At 47.0% G+C, this 18,861-nt stretch overlaps 3 protein-coding genes across 8 annotated transcripts in view; all 3 read left to right on the top strand.

Annotated features, from left to right (window-relative positions):
- Window positions 1-18,861, top strand: part of LOC143714601 (uncharacterized) — a 212,932-nt gene that overhangs the window by 48,949 nt on the left and 145,122 nt on the right. The window lies entirely within an intron of this gene.
- On the top strand, window positions 335-6,231 carry LOC143714546 (uncharacterized). 2 transcript variants are annotated; one of them, XM_077205775.1, is made up of 6 exons: window positions 335-757; window positions 916-952; window positions 4,580-4,632; window positions 5,089-5,227; window positions 5,687-5,782; window positions 5,876-6,231. In XM_077205775.1, exons 3-6 carry the CDS (start codon window positions 4,612-4,614, stop codon window positions 6,127-6,129), a joined length of 510 nt encoding a protein of 169 aa, XP_077061890.1. In that variant the 5' UTR covers window positions 335-757; window positions 916-952; window positions 4,580-4,611; the 3' UTR covers window positions 6,130-6,231. The 2 variants fall into 2 exon arrangements, with proteins under 2 accessions (XP_077061890.1, XP_077061889.1); XM_077205774.1 differs by having other exon boundaries at window positions 335-952.
- LOC143714596 (uncharacterized) lies at window positions 11,269-15,617 on the top strand. Of its 5 annotated transcripts, XR_013195558.1 has the most exons (10): window positions 11,269-11,310; window positions 11,404-11,582; window positions 11,680-11,770; window positions 13,046-13,151; window positions 13,207-13,306; window positions 13,579-13,684; window positions 13,972-14,160; window positions 14,300-14,476; window positions 14,692-14,971; window positions 15,184-15,617. XR_013195558.1 is itself a non-coding variant. In XM_077205809.1 (9 exons), the coding sequence occupies exons 6-9, from the start codon at window positions 13,600-13,602 to the stop codon at window positions 14,907-14,909; spliced, it is 669 nt and encodes a 222-aa protein (XP_077061924.1). In that variant the 5' UTR covers window positions 11,269-11,310; window positions 11,404-11,582; window positions 11,680-11,770; window positions 13,046-13,151; window positions 13,207-13,306; window positions 13,579-13,599; the 3' UTR covers window positions 14,910-15,176. The 5 variants fall into 5 exon arrangements, 4 of the variants coding, with proteins under 4 accessions (XP_077061924.1, XP_077061926.1, XP_077061928.1 ...); XM_077205809.1 differs by lacking the exon at window positions 15,184-15,617 and having other exon boundaries at window positions 14,692-15,176; XM_077205811.1 differs by lacking the exon at window positions 15,184-15,617 and having other exon boundaries at window positions 13,042-13,151; window positions 14,692-15,176.

Raw genomic sequence — 18,861 nt, 5'->3', positions numbered from 1 at the left:
TAGACTTCTTTTAACATTAAACATCTTACCGACCCCACATGTAAAATTTACAATAATTATTCTAGTTTGTGCAATTACATTTAGTTTTTATTGAAAAAAAAGTTCATATACATAGTGTTATGTTCTGTAATTGATGTTAATAAATCTGTCAGAAGAAAATGTGCAAAATTGGGGGTACAACACTATAACCCTTTAAAAACAATAACCATATACACAACTAATTACAGGCGTATCGAGAGGACAAATCACAAAATCTTTTAGTGGTCATGAAAATGTATTCAGATTAAGCGTATTAATGATGCATTCACCTCATTTATCACGACACACTGCTTCTGTTCATGAATGCAGTTTACATGCTGAATATGCAATAACAGCAGCATCACAGTTATCTTCTTTATTTTGTTACAGTTATATGTATAATATGACAAATCTAGGAATCTTTGCTGCAAAATAATTAACTATGTTTTTGTTTTCCTTTGTCCAACAGCTCCTGTTTTTACCCACCATCCTTCCCTGTTACCTCCACCTGTCTATCTTTATAAAGAACCAACGGCTCTTTTAAGAGCCACTCTTCTATCTCTCTCTCTCACTCTCTCTCAGTCTCAGTCTCTCACTCTCAGTCTCTCACTCTCACTGTCTCTCACTCTCACTGTCTCTCTCTCTCTCTCTCTCTTTCTCTCTCTCTCTCACACACACACAAACTCTTTCTCTCTCTCTCCATCTCTCTATCTCTTTTCTAAAGCGTCACTGTCTTCAAGTAAGTATTGTTACTCTATTATATATTTTTCTTTCACCTTACTCTCTCTCACTGTCCAATTTTTTTTATTTTATTTAGTTTTTATATAGCCTATAGCCACCCTATACTATACATCCTTAATACTTTTTGTCTGACTGTGTTTTCATCTTCCTTTCCAGTATAGTATCTTTGAAATGGCTGCTCAGCAAGATAGATGTTACGATGCAGCAAGGAAGAAATGAAGCGGAGAGAGAATCCAAATGCAAGCACTTTAATAAAACAAACAGGTAATCCAATGGACTCAGGACAGGAACACGGAACAGCTACCAGCAACATCAAAACATCAAACAACAACCTACCGCCAACAACTGAAACACAGGGGTTTAAATACACAGACAAACAAGCTAAACAAGATAACAAGGGGGCGTGGTTAATAAGAAACACTTGGGGAGACTAATAAACATGGACGAGGAACACCTGTGGACACTGAGCAACAACAACAAAAGACAAGACACATGGCAGGGTCACATGACAAACAAGGAATCACGTGATATACAAGACATAGCAAAACCCACACGTAACATAGCCCCCCCTATGGGCGGCTCCCGACGCCCCTTGAAACAAAACCACTAAAGTTCAGGAGGGTGGTGAAGCGGAGGTGGTCTTGGGGGAGGGTAGGAGGGCCAAGTCCTAGCAGGGGAACGGGACCAGGGCAGAGAACGTTGCGCAGGGGACCAGGGCAGAGATGAGTCCTCGGACGGCCACGGCGGAGAAGACAGTCCATCGGGCGGCCAGGGCGAAGAAGACAGTCCATCGGCGGCCAGGGCGAAGAAGACAGTCCATTGGGCGGCCAGGGCGGAGAAGACAGTCCATCGGGCGGCCAGGGCAGAGAAGACAGTCCATCGGGCGGCCAGGGCAGAGAAGACAGTCCTTCGGGCGGCCAGGGCGGCGAAGACCCCTCGGGCGGCCAGGGCGGCGAAGACCCTTCGGGCGGCCAGGGCGGCGAAGACCCCTCGGGCGGCCAGGGAGGCGAAGACCCCTCAGGCGGCCAGGGCGGCGCAGACACCGGCTCAGGAACGGCAGACAACACACACACTGACTCTGGCTCGGGAACAGACAACACAGACTCTGGCTCGGGAACAGACAACACACTCACTGGTTCGGGAACAGACAACACACACACTGGCTCGGGAACAGACAACACACACTGGTTCGGGAATAGACAACACACACACTGGCTCGGGAACAGACAACACACACACTGGCTCGAGAACAGACAACACACTCACTGGCTCGGGAACAGACAACACACACACTGGCTCGGGAACAAACCACACACTCACTGGCTCGGGAACAGATAACACACACACTGGCTCGGGCTCGGGAACGGACAACACACACACTGGCTCGGGAACGGACAACACACACACTGGCTCGGGAACGGACAACACACACACTGGCTCGGGAACGGACAACACACACACTGGCTCGGGAACGGACAACACACACACTGGCTCGGGAACGGACAACACACACACTGGCTCGGGAACGGACAACACACACACTGGCTCGGGAACGGACAACACACACACTGGCTCGGGAACGGACAACACACACACTGGCTCGGGAACGGACAACACACACACTGGCTCTGGCTCGGGAACGGACAACACACACACTGGCTCTGGCTCGGGAACGGACAACACACACACTGGCTCGGGAACAGACAACACACACACTGGCTCGGGAACAGACAACACACATACTGGGTCGGGAACAGACAACACACACACTGGCTCGGGAACAGACAACACACTCACTGGCTCGGGAACAGAGAACACACTCACTGGCTCGGGAACAGACAACACAGACTCTGGCTCGGGAACAGGAACAGACTCTGACTCGGAGGCGGCCATCTTGTCCGTAGACACTGGCTCGGAGGCGGCCATCTTGTCCGTAGACACTGGCTCGGAGGAAGTGACATGAACAGTCTCTGGATCGGACGGAACCAGCGGCGAGGACTCTGGGCTGACAGGAAGTACAGGGAGGACTTCCAGGCATTGCGGGACGCGGGAAGTCCTCTTCCTCCTCCGTCTCCGAGAGCGAGAGGGCGCTGGGCTGGACGGGACCAGCGGTGAAGGCCCTGGGCTGGACGGGACCAGCGGTGAAGGCCCTGGGCTGGACGGGACCAGCGGTGAAGGCCCTGGGCTGGACGGGACCAGCGGTGAAGGCTCTGGGCTGGACGGGACCAGCGGTGAAGGCTCTGGGCTGGACGGGACCAGCGGTGAAGGCTCTGGGCTGGACGGGACCAGCGGTGAAGGCTCTGTGCTGGACGGGACCAGCGGTGAAGGCTCTGTGCTGGACGGGACCAGCGGTGAAGGCTCTGTGCTGGACGGGACCAGCGGTGAAGGCTCTGTGCTGGACGGGACCAGCGGTGAAGGCTCTGGGCTGGACGGGACCAGCGGTGAAGGCTCTGTGCTGGACGGGACCAGCGGTGAAGGCTCTGTGCTGGACGGGACCAGCGGTGAAGGCTCTGTGCTGGACGGGACCAGCGGTGAAGGCTCTGTGCTGGACGGGACCAGCGGTGAAGGCTCTGTGCTGGACGGGACCAGCGGTGAAGGCTCTGTGCTGGACGGGACCAGCGGTGAAGGCTCTGTGCTGGACGGGACCAGCGGTGAAGGCTCTGTGCTGGACGGGACCAGCGGTGAAGGCTCTGTGCTGGACGTGGCTGACGTGAAGGCTCTGGCTGGACGAGGCTGACGTGAAGCTCTGGCTGGACGAGGCTGACGTGAAGCTCTGGCTGGACGTGGCTGACGTGAAGCTCTGGCTGGACGTGGCTGACGTGAAGCTCTGGCTGGACGTGGCTGATTTGAAGCTCTGGCGGGACGGTCTCTGGCGGGACGGTCTCTGGCGGGACGGTCCCGGTCTCTGGCGGGACGGTCTCTGGCGTGACGGTCTCTGGCGGGACGGTCTCTGGCGGGACGGTCTCTGGCGGGACGGTCTCTGGCGGGACGGTCTCTGGCTCGGCAGAAGTGATGGCTCGCTGGAGTGGCGCCAGCGGACAAGTCTTTGAGGAGGCCTTTCTCCTCCTCCTCCGGGCCACCGGACTCGGGATCACCGGACTTGAGACCACCGGACTCGGGACCACCGGAACTGGGACCAGTGTTGAAGGCCTGATGTACCGTGGGAGGAAGCTCTCCAGACATCGGGAGAGTGCCTCTCTCCAGTCCAGACTGGAGATATTGGGAAGCTCCCTCGGGTTGACCTCCTTAGCCCCCAGCCGGTAACACAGCTTAATTGCCTCGTCTCCGAGGGAGCAGGAAGCAGCGAGAGGAATAAACCCCCACGTGAATTGGAACAGATCGGGGCTATCCAGGGCCAAGGCCGCGATCTGACCCGCAAATTCCTGGCTCATGCTGGGGAGATCAGGCGAGATCCGTGCTGCTGGATTCATTTTGGTCGGTCGTTCTGTTACGATGCAGCAAGGAAGAAATGAAGCGGAGAGAGAATCCAAATGCAAGCACTTTAATAAAACAAACAGGTAATCCAATGGACTCAGGACAGGAACACGGAACAGCTACCAGCAACATCAAAACATCAAACAACAACCGACCGCCAACAACTGAAACACAGGGGTTTAAATACACAGACAAACAAGCTAAACAAGATAACAAGGGGGCGTGGTTAATAAGAAACACCTGGGGAGACTAATAAACATGGACGAGGAACACCTGTGGACACTGAGCAACAACAACAAAAGACAAGACACATGGCAGGGTCACATGACAAACAAGGAATCACGTGATATACAAGACATAGCAAAACCCACACGTAACAATAGAGAGAGAGCAGATGATGCTATTTTCCTTGCAGACATGTTCCTTGCTCAAACCGAAGTGAGTATTTTTTTAGACAATCCAGTATTGGTAATAATACTAAAGAGTGGGAATTAGAGTGCAAAATTTGAATGAACTGCTCAAGATTTGGCTTTATTTCAGTTTTATCATACTGCTCACTTTCTGTCATAAGAGTGAAAAGTGAAAGTGACACGTGATGGCCAAGTATGGTAACCCATACTTGGAATTTGACCTCTGCATTTAACCCATCCAAGTAAGTGCACACACATTAGGAGCAGAGTAGTGAGTAGTGAACACACACACACTGCAAACGTGGATACACACACCCGGAGCAGCGGGCAGCCTTGAGTGGCGCCCGGGGAGCGATTGGGGGTTAGGTGCCTTGCTCAAGGACACCTCAGTCATATTCCTGCCGGTACTGGAATTGAACCAGCAACCTTTGGGTCACCAGTCCAACTCTGCTACCATTAGGCCATGACTGCCCCACCATGCAAGGCAAAGCAAGCGAAGGACAAAACAACATCTGCTAAAGGTAATAAATTTAATGTCCGATGGGTGGAGAGAGATGCTAAAGGACGTCCACTGCTAAAAAGAATCAGAAGTGGAGAGACACGAAAACGTGCTTCAGCTACAGGTAGTCCATGTCTTCCAAGATTATTTGTGATTACCCACCAATGAATGCTTCTTAACTAAGTATAACTGTGCCCATTGTATACAGAATTCAGCTTGCTATTTGTTAGGTAGGTTTGTTAGGTTAATAGGATTTCTGTTTCCGGATTTTAATAATTTTCCTTTAAATACTGTATGTTAAACTGTGCCATCAGAAACACCACATGGTGGATGTGTTACTTATGTTATTGACTTCACTGTAATGCTTAGCAATTCCAAAGAAATTAAGTAGAAGTGAAGCATCAGTGTCAGGTTCATGCTTCTAACATTTCAAGATTATGAGGAAAAAAACTTTTAGAGTTTAAAGGAATTGTCAGACATATCAATCAACCTATTATAGCCTGAAGTCACTATATGAACACTGTATTGTATGCTTGTAAGACATGGACATTGTTATCTCTTTCCTTTCTATCTATCTTTTCAGTTGTTTCGGTGGTTGGCAGTGAGGACGCTACACCTTTTGAGTCGTCTGAGGAGGTTCCCACAGTTACCCAATCAAACTGCTCTGAACACTTATTCGGTAAGATGACACCTGACCTTACTGTAATTAAGCAATTTAGCAATAAGCGTGAAAGAAATTAATATTTTCTTATTTCTGTCTTTTAGCTTTTAGACATTGAGATGCAGAAACTGCAGGATATTCTGACCTCAGCAGATGTTCAAGGCACCAACAAGTCCCCTTCAACATCCACATCATGGTGCTTGCGCCAATCTGTAGCCCAAGATGAGTTGCGGAAAACAAGGTCACATCAACTGCTTGCTGTCCTGCAATGTGGCTCCAGAAAAGAACTGCAGCCACTGCACATCTCCTGCCGTCATTCGCTGCAGAGACTGCATGCCCCAAGAGTGGCTGTGCATGGATTGTGACACACACATACACAAAAAACTCACCATCCATAACAGGGAGTCCTGCATTGAGGGAATTTACAAGCCCATTGAGCCAACAGTGTGCTGTGTAAAAAAAGATGGCAAATATACAGGGTCCTTCTCAAAAAATTAGCATATTGTGATAAAGTTCATTATTTTCCATAATGTAATGATAAAAATTAAACTTTCATATATTTTAGATTCATTGCACACCAACTGAAATATTTCAGGTCTTTTATTGTTTTAATACTGATGATTTTGGCATACAGCTCATGAAAACCCAAAATTCCTGTCTCAAAAAATTAGCATATCATGAAAAGGGTCTCTAAACGAGCTATTAACCTAATCATCTGAATCAACTAATTAACTCTAAACACCTGCAAAAGATTCCTGAGGCTTTTAAAAACTCCCAGCCTGTTTCATTACTCAAAACCGCAATCATGGGTAAGACTGCCGACCTGACTGCTGTCCAGAAGGCCATCATTGACACCCTCAAGCAAGAGGGTAAGACACAGAAAGAAATTTCTGAACAAATAGGCTGTTCCCAGAGTGCTGTATCAAGGCACCTCAGTGGGAAGTCTGTGGGAAGGAAAAAGTGTGGCAAAAAACGCTGCACAACGAGAAGAGATGACCGGACCCTGAGGAAGATTGTGGAGAAGGACCGATTCCAGACCTTGGGGGACCTGCGGAAGCAGTGGACTGAGTCTGGAGTAGAAACATCCAGAGCCACCGTGCACAGGCGTGTGCAGGAAATGGGCTACAGGTGCCGCATTCCCCAGGTCAAGCCACTTTTGAACCAGAAACAGGGGCAGAAGCGCCTGACCTGGGCTACAGAGAAGCAGCACTGGACTGTTGCTCAGTTTTGCATGTCATTCGGAAATCAAGGTGCCAGAGTCTGGAGGAAGACTGGGGAGAAGGAAATGGCAAAATGCCTGAAGTCCAGTGTTAAGTACCCTCAGTCAGTGATGGTCTGGGGTGCCATGTCAGCTACTGGTGTTGGTCCACTGTGTTTTATCAAGGGCAGGGTCAATGCAGCTAGCTATCAGGAGATTTTGGAGCACTCCATGCTTCCATCTGCTGAAAAGCTTTATGGAGATGAAGATTTCATTTTTCAGCACGACCTGGCACCTGATCACAGTGCCAAAACCACTGGTAAATGGTTTACTGACCATGGTATTACTGTGCTCAATTGGCCTGCCAACTCTCCTGACCTGAACCCCATAGAGAATCTGTGGGATATTGAGAAGAGAAAGTTGAGAGACGCAAGACCCAACACTCTGGATGAGCTTAAGGCCGCTGTCGAAGCATCCTGGGCCCCCATAACACCTCAGCAGTGCCACAGGCTGATTGCCTCCATGCCACGCCGCATTGAAGCAGTCATTTCTGCAAAAGGATTCCCGACCAAGTATTGACTATTGAGTGCATAACTGAACATAATTATTTGAAGGTTGACTTTTTTTTTTTGTATTAAAAACACTTCTTTTATTGGTCGGATGAAATATGCTAATTTTTTGAGACAGGAATTTTGGGTTTTCATGAGCTGTATGCCAAAATCATCAGTATTAAAACAATAAAAGACCTGAAATATTTCAGTTGGTGTGCAATGAATCTAAAATATATGAAAGTTAAATTTTTATCATTACATTATGGAAAATAATGAACTTTATCACAATATGCAAATTTTTTGAGAAGGACCTGTACACTGGTCAATCAAGGTAGTGTTTTGAACCTTTTTGGTAAAGTGATTTTTTGGTGAAGTTTTTTTAAAATTATTATTTTTTTTTTACTTTTATTATGTTAATTGTACATATTTTTAATGATTTCTCTCAAATTATTTCTCTTCTCTTTTCAGTATGTTTATTACCTACAGTGAGGCCTGTCCAGTTATGCACTTGCGACCCTTCAAACTTCACAGAATCAGCTGGCAGAGCAATCATTTTGGTTTGCATAAATGGTAGGAACTATGGTTTTATATTTAAATTTTTTTTTTGTCCCTTTGTGTGTTAGAATGTTCTACTTTTTTATTTTAGGTCGGTATGACTTGCACTTGCCAAACTTGCTGTGCAGATTATGTCTGGCTCATTGGACACCTGACATGAGCGACCTAATAATCGATCCAAGATGGCGCCGCAGACGGCTGCCTCGGTGTGGAGCTCTCCAGCTATTGTGTTGTTTTTGTTCGTTTGTTCTGGGTTTAGTCATTCTTTTCCTATCAGTTTCACCAAAGACGAACTACTGGACATTAGGAAACACACACCAGATAACTTTTCTACAGTTTTTGATTATTCGGACGTCTTGCAGGACATTCTCGTCGGAGGGGCAGCGTTGTTGTTCAAACGCGCGTTCAGACGCCAACGCGGGAAGCGCGCCGGCGCGCTGGTTAAACTCCGCGAGCGCGGCCTGCGCACTGCACTCCCCAGTATTCATCTCGCGAATCTCCGATCCCTTCCTAACAAAACGCATGAACTTCTTCTCCTCACCCACACTAACAAGGACTTTTTAAACTCTGCTGCTCTGTGCTTCACTGAAACCTGGCTGAGTGAAGCCATACCGGACAACGCAATACATCTGCCGGGCTTCCAGCTGTTCCCAGCGGATCGCATCGCAGAGCTAACGGGGAAAACAAGAGGAGGTGGATTGTGTTTCTACATTAACGAAAGTTGGTGTTCAGATGTAACAACACTGAAGAAGATGTGCTCTTCTAATTTAGAGGCACATTTCATAAACTGTAAACCGTTCTACTCGCCTCGGGAGTTTTCCTCTTTCATTCTCGTGAATGTTTACATCCCTCCAGACGCGTGCGTGAGCGCGGCGCTACAACAGCTGGCTGAACAGATAGCTGAAACGGAACAAAGGTACCCAGACTCTCTTTTAATCATTCTTGGGGATTTTAATAAAGCAAATCTTTCCCGTGAACTACCAAAATACAGAAAGCACGTTACATTTCCCACCAGAGACAGTAATATACTGGACCACTGTTACACCACAATAAAAAATGCGTATCACTCCGTCTCAAGGGCAGCTTTAGGGCTCTCTGATCACTGTTTGGTTCATCTCATACCGACCTACAGGCAGAAACTGAAATCAGCTAAACCTGTAATAAGGACTGCAAAAAGATGGACTAATGAAGCAGAGCAGAATCTACAGGCCTGTTTTGATTGCACTGATTGGACTGTTTTTGAAGCTGCTACCAACGATCTGGATGAGCTCACAGATACTGTAACATCATATATAAGTTTCTGTGAGGATACATGCATTCCTACCAGGACATTCTTATCATTCACTAATGATAAACCATGGTTTACTGGGAAACTCAAACACCTTCGTCATGCCAAAGAGGATGCCTACAGAAGTGGGGATAAAATCTTGTATAACCAGGCCAGAAACAGACTGACAAAGGAGATCAGAGTTGCTAAAAGAAGCTACTCTGATAAACTGGCCCCGGTCTTCACGCAAGTCTTCAATAGATCATTGGAGCAGTCTGAAGTTCCCTGCTGCTTCAAACGCTCCACTATCATTCCTGTCCCCAAAAAAACCAAAATCACTGGACTTAATGACTACAGACCTGTCGCTCTCACGTCTGTGGTCATGAAGTCGTTTGAAAGACTGGTGTTGGCCCACCTGAAGGACATCACTGACCCCTGCTGGATCCCTTTCAGTTTGCTTACAGAGCAAACAGGTCTGTGGATGATGCAGTCAACATGGGACTGCATTATATCCTGCAACATCTCGACAGACCTGGGACTTATGCAAGGATCCTCTTTGTGGACTTCAGTTCGGCCTTCAATACCATCATGCCTGATCTTCTCACAGCCAAACTGACCCAGCTCTCCATACCATCCTCGATCTGTCAGTGGATCACCAGCTTCCTGACGGACCGGCAGCAGCGAGTGAGACTGGGGAAACTCACATCCAGGACTCTCACCACCAGCACTGGCACTCCCCAAGGGTGCGTTCTCTCCCCACTGCTCTTCTCCCTGTACACTAATGACTGCACTTCTAAAGACCCCACTGTCAAGCTCCTGAAATTTGCCGACGACACCACTGTCATCGGTCTCATCCGAAACGGTGACGAGTCTGTTGAACAGCTGGCTGTCTGGTGCAGTTATAACAACCTTGAGCTGAACACGCTCAAAACAGTGGAGATGATCGTGGACTTCAGGAGGAGCAGCCCAGCACTCCCCCCACTCACCATCATGAACAGCACTGTGGAAGCAGTGGAGTCATTCAGGTTCCTGGGCACTATCATCTCTCAGGACCTGAAGTGGGACAATCACATTGACTCCACTGTGAAAAAGGCCCAGCAGAGACTGGTACTGTACTTCCTTCGCCAGCTGAGGAAGTTCAACTTGCCACAGGAGCTGCTGATTCAGTTCTACTCAGCCGTCATTGAGTCTGTCTTATGCACTTCCATCACTGTCTGGTTTGGTTCAGCTACCAAATCAGACATCAGGAGACTACAACGGACAGTCCGGACTGCGGAGAGGATTATTGGTGCCCCCCTGCCAAACCTCCAGGACCTGTACTCTTCCAGAGTGAGGAAGAGAGCAGGTAAAATCATCACAGACTCCACTCACCCCGGACACCACCTGTTTGAACTGTTACCGTCAAGACGGCGACTCAGATCACTGGCCACTAGAACATCTCGGCACAGGAACAGTTTCTTCCCACAGGCCATTTCCCTCCTGAACAGTTAACACTCCTCCCAAGGCATATGCCTGTAAGTGCAATACTCCCAGTGTTTAGTGCAATATCCTACAACTCAGGGATACTTATATGTAGATTTATTTATTCATAATATTCAAAACACTGTAATAAATGTGATACTTGTGACAACTGTGATACTTTTATTCTCATATATTTATATTTTTATTTTTTATTCTTAGAATTTGTGGTATTATGTTTCTTGTTGTATTTGTATTTGTATATGTCCACTGGAAGCCCCATTACCAAAACAAATTCCTTGTGTGTGCAAGCACACTTGGCAATAAAGCTCTTTCTGATTCTGATTCTGATTCTTATTCTGATAAGAAGTGGGTACTGGCCAGCATCTGTGAATGCTGACACGCTGTTTTCAGTCGATGTCTTCAGCTCATTTGAAGAAATGAAAACTGTTGCACCAAGATTATCGAGACAAGGTTTATGCGGATGTTAGAGAGGAGGACTTGTCTCTTTGGAAGGGTAAGATCAGTGTGGATCAAAGTTGCCTTAAGTAGAGATGGGAGAATATTAGTTTAGCTATTTCATTTTACTCTTTACTAATCGCATGTACAGGCTGGGAAAATACATGGAGACGTATTTCAAAGAAGCTTCATGGAATACAAATTCTGCCAGTACCAGTGTGAAGAAATGGCCAGTGTAGAGCACTTCACCTGCCCGGCTTGCACACCCAACATGCTCGCTCTTTGTGCAGATGGCAACAGAAAAGTGTACCGATTTCGGCAGTCAAAAGGGTTAGTTGTTTTACACTTGTAATCGTTTTACTTAATGTAAACTTAACAGAACATATAATGTCTTACACTGAACATATTTTTTTCTTATTCTATTAAGGTCGGAGGAACCCTATTTTGATGGCACCTTCATTGCCAAGGACACTGATGTACACCATTTTGTTGATGAGATCAGGAGTAAAATGAAAAGTGTTAGTGTTTGCTCCTATGATTTAAATCCAAAATTTGAAATGTATGATTGTTGCTTTATTAAATAGATATTGTATCCCTAGCATGGTGCACTCTTTTAAGCAATCTTGTGTTGAGGTTTGAAATTAAACATGGTATGTGTGGTGGCATCCAAAATGGCTAGTTTAGCAGCTCATTCATTATGTAATAGCAGATCTCTGTAAGAGATAGTGACTATGCATGCAGTTTGTCACCCTAAAGAAAGTGGAAGATGCATTTTCTGAAGCTCCTCTTTAGTAGTAGTTTGAAAGTAAACCTTTTATTATCACTGATCATTACAAAGATGCCAGTTGGTGTGATGTAACCTGACTCATCCTGATGGATGAAGTAACTAGAACAAATAGCAACTTTCAGTTTTAACCAGAATTATTTTGTCATGCAGACTGCCGGCAAAGGGATCTGTGGAGCCAGTCAGTGGTCTGCTGCACGTGAAACAGCCAGAAAAGCAAGCAAACTGGATGAAGAGGGCCTTGAGGTGATTGTTTGCAGACACGGAGTGCTACTCAAGGCTCTTAATATGTACAGGGGGGAAATATATGCTTATCCGCTGTACCTGCAGAAGGAGCTCCAAGCAGCCACAAACGGGCAGTTCTATTGCACAGATTTTGCTTGCAAGTATTGGCCTTATCTTGAGAATTTGGCAGTCTCGATGTTGGAACTCAGACCTTTACTGCAGATGAGACCATTCCTTTCTGTCAGGCATGCCAAGGCTCATTCAACCAAGTGTGAGGTACTGCATATTCTTTATAATACCATTTGAAATAGTATTTTTATGACTTATATAATACAGTGTATATGATTATAATATAAGTGCCACACTAATTTGTTAGATAATCTGGAGTGGCAAAAATCAGGAAGGTGCTGGCACAACTGCAGGGGAGGAGGTCGAAATGGTAAACAGCTACCTGTCCCGTTGTGCCCTCACAACCAAGTACATGACAAAATCTGGTAATTGTTGCATATTTATATTACTTTAGGATACCTGTCTTTTATTCTTTATTCTTTGTATTGTTTTTATTCTTTATGTCTAATACTTTGTACTCTGAGATTGCAAATATCATATAATATGTATTGCAAATATAAAGCTGGAAATATTCTAATACGATAGTAACACATTAATAGAACTGCATTACATCTCTCTTTAATTAAAACTCAATGGTCAATGTGTGGATGAAGTAAAATCTCATGAGCATTAATGGGACTTTCCTCCATCACATCATTTTGTTCTTTAAAGCCAGAAATGACATGCTAACTGTCCATGCAATTGGATGGAACCGACGGAAGCAGGACGGCCTTCATCTTGCACTATCCAGCAGATACATCAAGGTATTATGTTGTGTATGAGTTATGTAAAAAAAGCTTTTTTTGATTTTCTCACTTTTTACTCACTTCAGCTCAGGCTGAGTCTCAGAGACTGGAGGATTTGAGCAGTGAGCTGGGGTGTCCTGAGAACATCATGCATCAGTGGTTAGATGATGTCACACAATGGGCTACTGACGGTACAGTGTTTTATGGACATTCTTCTATGTAGCTTACTAATATTGCAGCGTGATAATTCATTGTGTAACTGAGAATCTTTGCCATGCATAAGGATTAAGTAAGGACGTGTCGTCCTATTTTGTTTGTTATAAACTTGTGGGCTTGTAAGATCCTTTGAGACTGTAATAATTGATTTGGGGCTCTAAATAAACTTAACTTGAACTTCAAATTTTAAATTTACAGCCTAAAATACACCATAATCATTTACTTGTATTATTGTTGTTGCTTTAAGATTCTGTAGGTACCAGATGTGATGACCAATATGAACGTCAGAAATCTATTGAACAAATGTTTCTTGGTGTTCATCAAAAAAAAAGCCAGCCTTTATAATCAGACTGGTATGTTGATAAGTCACCTAATATTTATGTAATGTTTATTACTTGCAGACGTCTTATCTGTATTGTTTTGGTATTAACGTGTTTTCAGCTCCTTAATTTTAAAATGTCTTCCTTTTAATTTGACAGATATTAGTTAGGCCTCTATTACACCTTTTAAGTCATGCGATTTTTTTTAACATTTTAATTTATTAAATCTTTAGTCAGTTATAAGTATTAGTATTTCATTGAACTTTCTGATATCTGCATGTGCTTGTGCATCATGTTTTCTGTGTTTTGCAATTTTATAGACAGCAACAAAGTTCGACACTTGCGTCGAAGAAAATTGTGGGAAGAGAAGAGAAAACTCTTGGAAACAATCAAGCTCTACAATGAGCAGGTGGCAGATGAGGAGCGCATCGTTGAAGAGAAGGTGGAGAGCAGGCTCTCTGTGGGGGAAGGAGACAGTCTGTTATGGCCTTGGGAAATGCACAGCAGTGGTATGTAGCAATTTCTCTCTAAGGCTATTTTGCACCCTGCACCAGGTTATGGGATGTACATACACTACTTATGTTTTGCCTGCTGTTTAGAATGTACAGGTCAAATTTGTATTGATGGGATGTTATTTGGTGACTTCAGAATCCAGCAACATTTTCACCAAGAAGAAGATTTTTGATGTGTACATGTCAAAAGTGCGCCTTCAAGAGGAAAAGATCATTGTGATGAGGGAGATGAGACAGCACTGTACCTATCTCAGAAAGCTGTCTGGAAACATAAGGACAAGGATATCAGAAATGTCTTTTGTCAGAAACAGTGGTAAGAAGCTAACTTTTATTAGATTCTTGCTGTAATGGTTTTAGGGATCCTATAAAACCCCACTCACTTTGAGAACCTCAAATGTTACATCATGGATTCCTTGTGGCTGGATCTAAATGGTCTGTAGTTCTTTATTAAAGTCAGTTAATGAATAGCTCAACAACACTAACTCATTGGAAGTATTGTCATGCCTCACTTTTAATTTTTCCTTCTAGGCAGTTTAAGTGAAGAAGGTCATCGCGGGCTACTGTGTCTTCTTCAGAAAAGGCTTGGAGATGTGGAGGAGAAGTTCCAAGTCGTATGCTCAAGTTACAGCCTGGCTTTAGGACCGAATGCTGCTTCTCTGCTGAAGGATGGGCCCGAGGAGATACCGAAGGACCATGAAGAAGTTGATTATGAGAGTTCAGATGACAGTGATATTGAAGCAGTGTAAATGAGTGCTTAACTGGTGGGATGCGTTTTCGACTGCGTGTAAATTATGACTAGACAGCAGGTGTGTTTCAAGGAAAACAAAAAACTTTTTGAAGTGTAATGGTGTCTGATACAGTGCTAATATTTTGCACTATTGTTTCCAGCAACATATTCACAACAATATGTTGTGTAAGCAACATTAGCTTCATAGATGGATAGACATTTTGTTTTATATGATTCTCCAAAGTTTACAAACAGCAGGTCGGTTTTAAAGTTTCACCTCCAATGTTTCGCAGACTATTTCTGCTGTTAACTGTGGTGCTAGAGCTTGCGAATGACAGCAGTCTCTTGCAGTGGTGACTTCCCCAGGCTTTGCCCATGTCATCTTGTCAATATAATGATCTTTTCTGTACAAAAATGTTACACTTACACTGATGTAATAGTTTGATTGTTTAATACTCTATACACCTGTATAATGTTATTCACAGTGATTGTTGATACTTTTGGAATGAACCATTTACTGTACATGGCACTAGGTTAAATACTTTACAGAAATGATTGATCAATACCCATAGTTGAGTCTTAAGTGTAGTATTTCCTGTTGTTATTGCTGCATAACTTCACTCTGGATACAATAGTTAACACTAGACAACTGGTGTATCAGCTTACAATCATAGAGGCTATTTGCTTTAAATTATGTCTACCATTTTATACATACATATATGTATGAATGTCCTTGTGGTCTTTGTATCACATATGTTGTTCTTTACAAATAAAGTTTTTTTTTTATCATTATCTTCTGTATAAAAACATAAGTTGAAAATATTTAGAAAACTAATAGAATAGGTTAAATGGAGAATTTCCCTAAGTGTGGGAGGTTGTGTGATGGACTGGCGACCCTATTTTTTAGTCTATGCTGGCGACCTGTCCAGAGTTTTCCCTGCCTCTCGCCAAAATGTCAAATAATAATAAATACATACAAGAAATATATATATATAATAAAGGATAACATATTTTTAAAACATTTGTTGGCAATGTCAGTTATTTATATTATATATATATGTGTGTGTGTGTGTTTGTTTTTGCGCACCCTTCTTCCGTTTCTGTTAGACAGGTTTCTGTGGTCAGGCTACGCGCGCCTGCGCCAACCTATGGCGCCAATACGGTTACCCTAGCAACTAGCATAAATCTCCCATACAAGCAATTTTGGCTAATAATAATAACCATAATACGATGTTTTTGGTCTGAATTCATACACGTATTATGCTTTTGCAGTAGCATGATTGAAAGGAAGCTACTTTATACGATAGTTCTTTTTGAAACCCTACTTACTTGCAACCCTATTTTGCCAACCGGAAGAACTACATATTTAACGGGCTGTCTATCACGTTGCAATCTGTTGCAACAGGGAATTGTAGTTTTGTTTTTGTAAATTGCTAAAACATGTAAATGGATGTCTGGAGTATAAATCTAAGAGTGCCCTCATGGGTATGGGCGTATGTGAAACACAAAGGTTTGGTCAGAATTTGAAATTGATAACTAGGTGAGATTACATTTTTACCACTTTTGGTGATGCCCCCTATTGGTGATCGCACCAGCCGGTATCCCTTGTGATGGAAGAGTCCAAGAGCTTTATATAACAGTTGGTTTTATTATTTTAGCCCATTCAGTTGCTGAATTATAAGACTCACAACATGCATCAATATCAAAGTTCAGAGGTCAATATTTCAAAGCAGGAGCTAGGTACAGCCTTCAGGTTGCAAAGCTGTTACTCATCTGATCAAGACCTTTCCAGTGATGTGTTGTCACGATACCACACACAGGAAACAGGGGTAGATCCAATAGCAGTTTATTCGGGTAATCCAAAATCATAAAACCAGTCCAGGCAGGGGTCAAAACCAAAAGGCAATCCATAAACAAGAATCAAAACAATAACAGGCAAGAACACAGACCTCCAAAGTGGTGTGACAAATAACAACGACTCCGTGACATGGACTGACACAGGCAGGGTATTTATACACAGAACTTAACAATGTAATGAGGAACAGCTGCGTGCAATGATGAGTGATGAGAACAGACAAAGGATCATGGGAAATGCAGTTCCAGAATGAATGGTGACAGTAAGGGAAAGAGACCTCTAGTGGACACCCGGGGAAACACAACCCAACACTGTGACATAACCCCCCCTCTACGGAGCGGCAACCAGACGCTCCAAGACCCACAAAAAACAAACAAAACAAGAGTCCAGGAGGGTGGTGGAACGGTGGAGGATCAGGGGGAGGGATGGGGGGCCAGGTCCATGAAATGAAACAGAGGCAGGGGGTGATGGTTTAGCCGGCGGCCAGGGCGAAGCAGACAGTCCATCGGGCGGCCAGGGCGAAGCAGACAGTCCATCGGGCGGCCAGGGCGAAGCAGACAGTCCATCGGGCGGCCAGGGCGAAGCAGACAGTCCATCGGGCGGCCAGGGCGAAGCAGACAGTCCATCGGGCGGCCAGGGCGAAGCAGACAGTCCATCGGGCGGCCAGGGCGAAGCAGACAGTCCATCGGGCGGCCAGGGCGAAGCAGACAGTCCATCGGGCGGCCTGGGCGAAGCAGACGACCCATCGGGCGGCCAGGGCGAAGCAGACGACCCATCGGGCGGCCAGGGCGAAGCAGACGACCCATCGGGCGGCCAGGGCGAAGCAGACGACCCATCGGGCGGCCAGGGCGAAGCAGACGACCCATCGGGTGGCCAGGGCGAAGCAGACGACCCCTCGGGCGGCCAGGGCGGTGAAGACCCCTCGGGCCGCCAGGGCGGTGAAGACCCCTCGGGCGGCCAGGGCGGTGAAGACCCCTCGGGTGGCAAGGGCGAAGACGACTACTCGGGCGGCCAGGGCGGTGAAGACCCCTCGGGCCGCCAGGGCGGTGAAGACCCCTCGGGCGACCAGGGCGGTGCAGACCCCTCGGGTGGCCATGGCGGTGAGGACCAGGGCGAAGACGACCACTCGGGTGGCCAGGGCGGTGAAGACCCCTCGGGCGGCCAGGGCGGTGAAGACCCCCCGGGCGGCAAGGGCGAAGACGACCACTCGGGCGACCAGGGCGGTGCAGACCCCTCGGGTGGCCATGGCGGTGAGGACCAGGGCGAAGACGACCACTCGGGCGGCCAGGGCGGTGAAGACCCCTCGGGCGGCCAGGGCGGTGAAGACCCCTCGGGCGGCCAGGGCGGTGAAGACCCCTCGGGCGGCCAGGGCGGTTATGAACCCTCGGGCGGCCAGAGCGGTGATGAACCCTCGGGCGGCCAGGGCGGTGATGAACCCTCGGGCGGCCAGGGCGGTGATGAACCCTCGGGCGGCCCGGGCGGTGAAGACCCCTTGGGTCGGCCCGGGCGGCCAGGGCGGTGATGAACCCTCGGGCGGCCAGGGCGGTGATGAACCCTCGGGCGGCCAGGGCGGTGATGAACCCTCGGGCGGCCAGGGCGGTGATGAACCCTCGGGCGGCCAGGGCGGTGATGAACCCTCGGGCGGCCAGGGCGGTGATGAACCCTCGGGCGGCCAGGGCGGTGATGAACCCTCGGGCGGCCAGGGCGGTGATGAACCCTCGGGCGGCCAGGGCGGTGATGAACCCTCGGGCGGCCAGGGCGGTGATGAACCCTCGGGCGGCCAGGGCGGTGATGAACCCTCGGGCGGCCCGGGCGGTGATGAACCCTCGGGCGGCCCGGGCGGTGATGAACCCTCGGGCGGCCCGGGCGGTGATGAACCCTCGGGCGGCCCGGGCGGTGATGAACCCTCGGGCGGCCCGGGCGGTGAAGACCCCTCGGGCGGGCAGGGCAGCGACGACCAGGGTGAAGACGACCACTCAGGCGAGAACAGACACTGGCTCCGGCTCAGGAACAGACACTGGCTCCGGCTCAGGAACAGACACTGGCTCCGGCTCAGGAACAGACACTGGCTCCGGCTCAGGAACAGACACTGGCTCCGGCTCAGGAACAGACACTG

This window comes from Siphateles boraxobius, unplaced genomic scaffold (assembly GCF_051911475.1).
Source record: "Siphateles boraxobius isolate OS27281-9 unplaced genomic scaffold, OSU_SipBor_1 55, whole genome shotgun sequence".
Classification (NCBI taxonomy): Eukaryota; Metazoa; Chordata; class Actinopteri; order Cypriniformes; family Leuciscidae; genus Siphateles; species Siphateles boraxobius.
This window is presented reverse-complemented; position numbering and strand designations above follow the sequence as displayed.

What these genes read in the sequence shown, in the direction of transcription:
- LOC143714546 (XM_077205775.1), top strand. Translation starts at nt 4,612, where the DNA reads ATGTTCCTTGCTCAAACCGAA. An exon ending in TGTTCCTTGCTCAAACCGAA is followed by an intron (nt 4,633 to 5,088) that starts GTGAGTATTTTT and finishes CCACCATGCAAG; the next exon opens with GCAAAGCAAGCGAAGGACAA. An exon ending in CTGCTCTGAACACTTATTCG is followed by an intron (nt 5,783 to 5,875) that starts GTAAGATGACAC and finishes TTTAGCTTTTAG; the next exon opens with ACATTGAGATGCAGAAACTG.
- LOC143714596 (XM_077205809.1), top strand. Translation starts at nt 13,600, where the DNA reads ATGACCAATATGAACGTCAGAAATCTATTGAACAAATGTTTCTTGGTG. An exon ending in CAGCCTTTATAATCAGACTG is followed by an intron (nt 13,685 to 13,971) that starts GTATGTTGATAA and finishes GCAATTTTATAG; the next exon opens with ACAGCAACAAAGTTCGACAC. An exon ending in TTGGGAAATGCACAGCAGTG is followed by an intron (nt 14,161 to 14,299) that starts GTATGTAGCAAT and finishes TGGTGACTTCAG; the next exon opens with AATCCAGCAACATTTTCACC.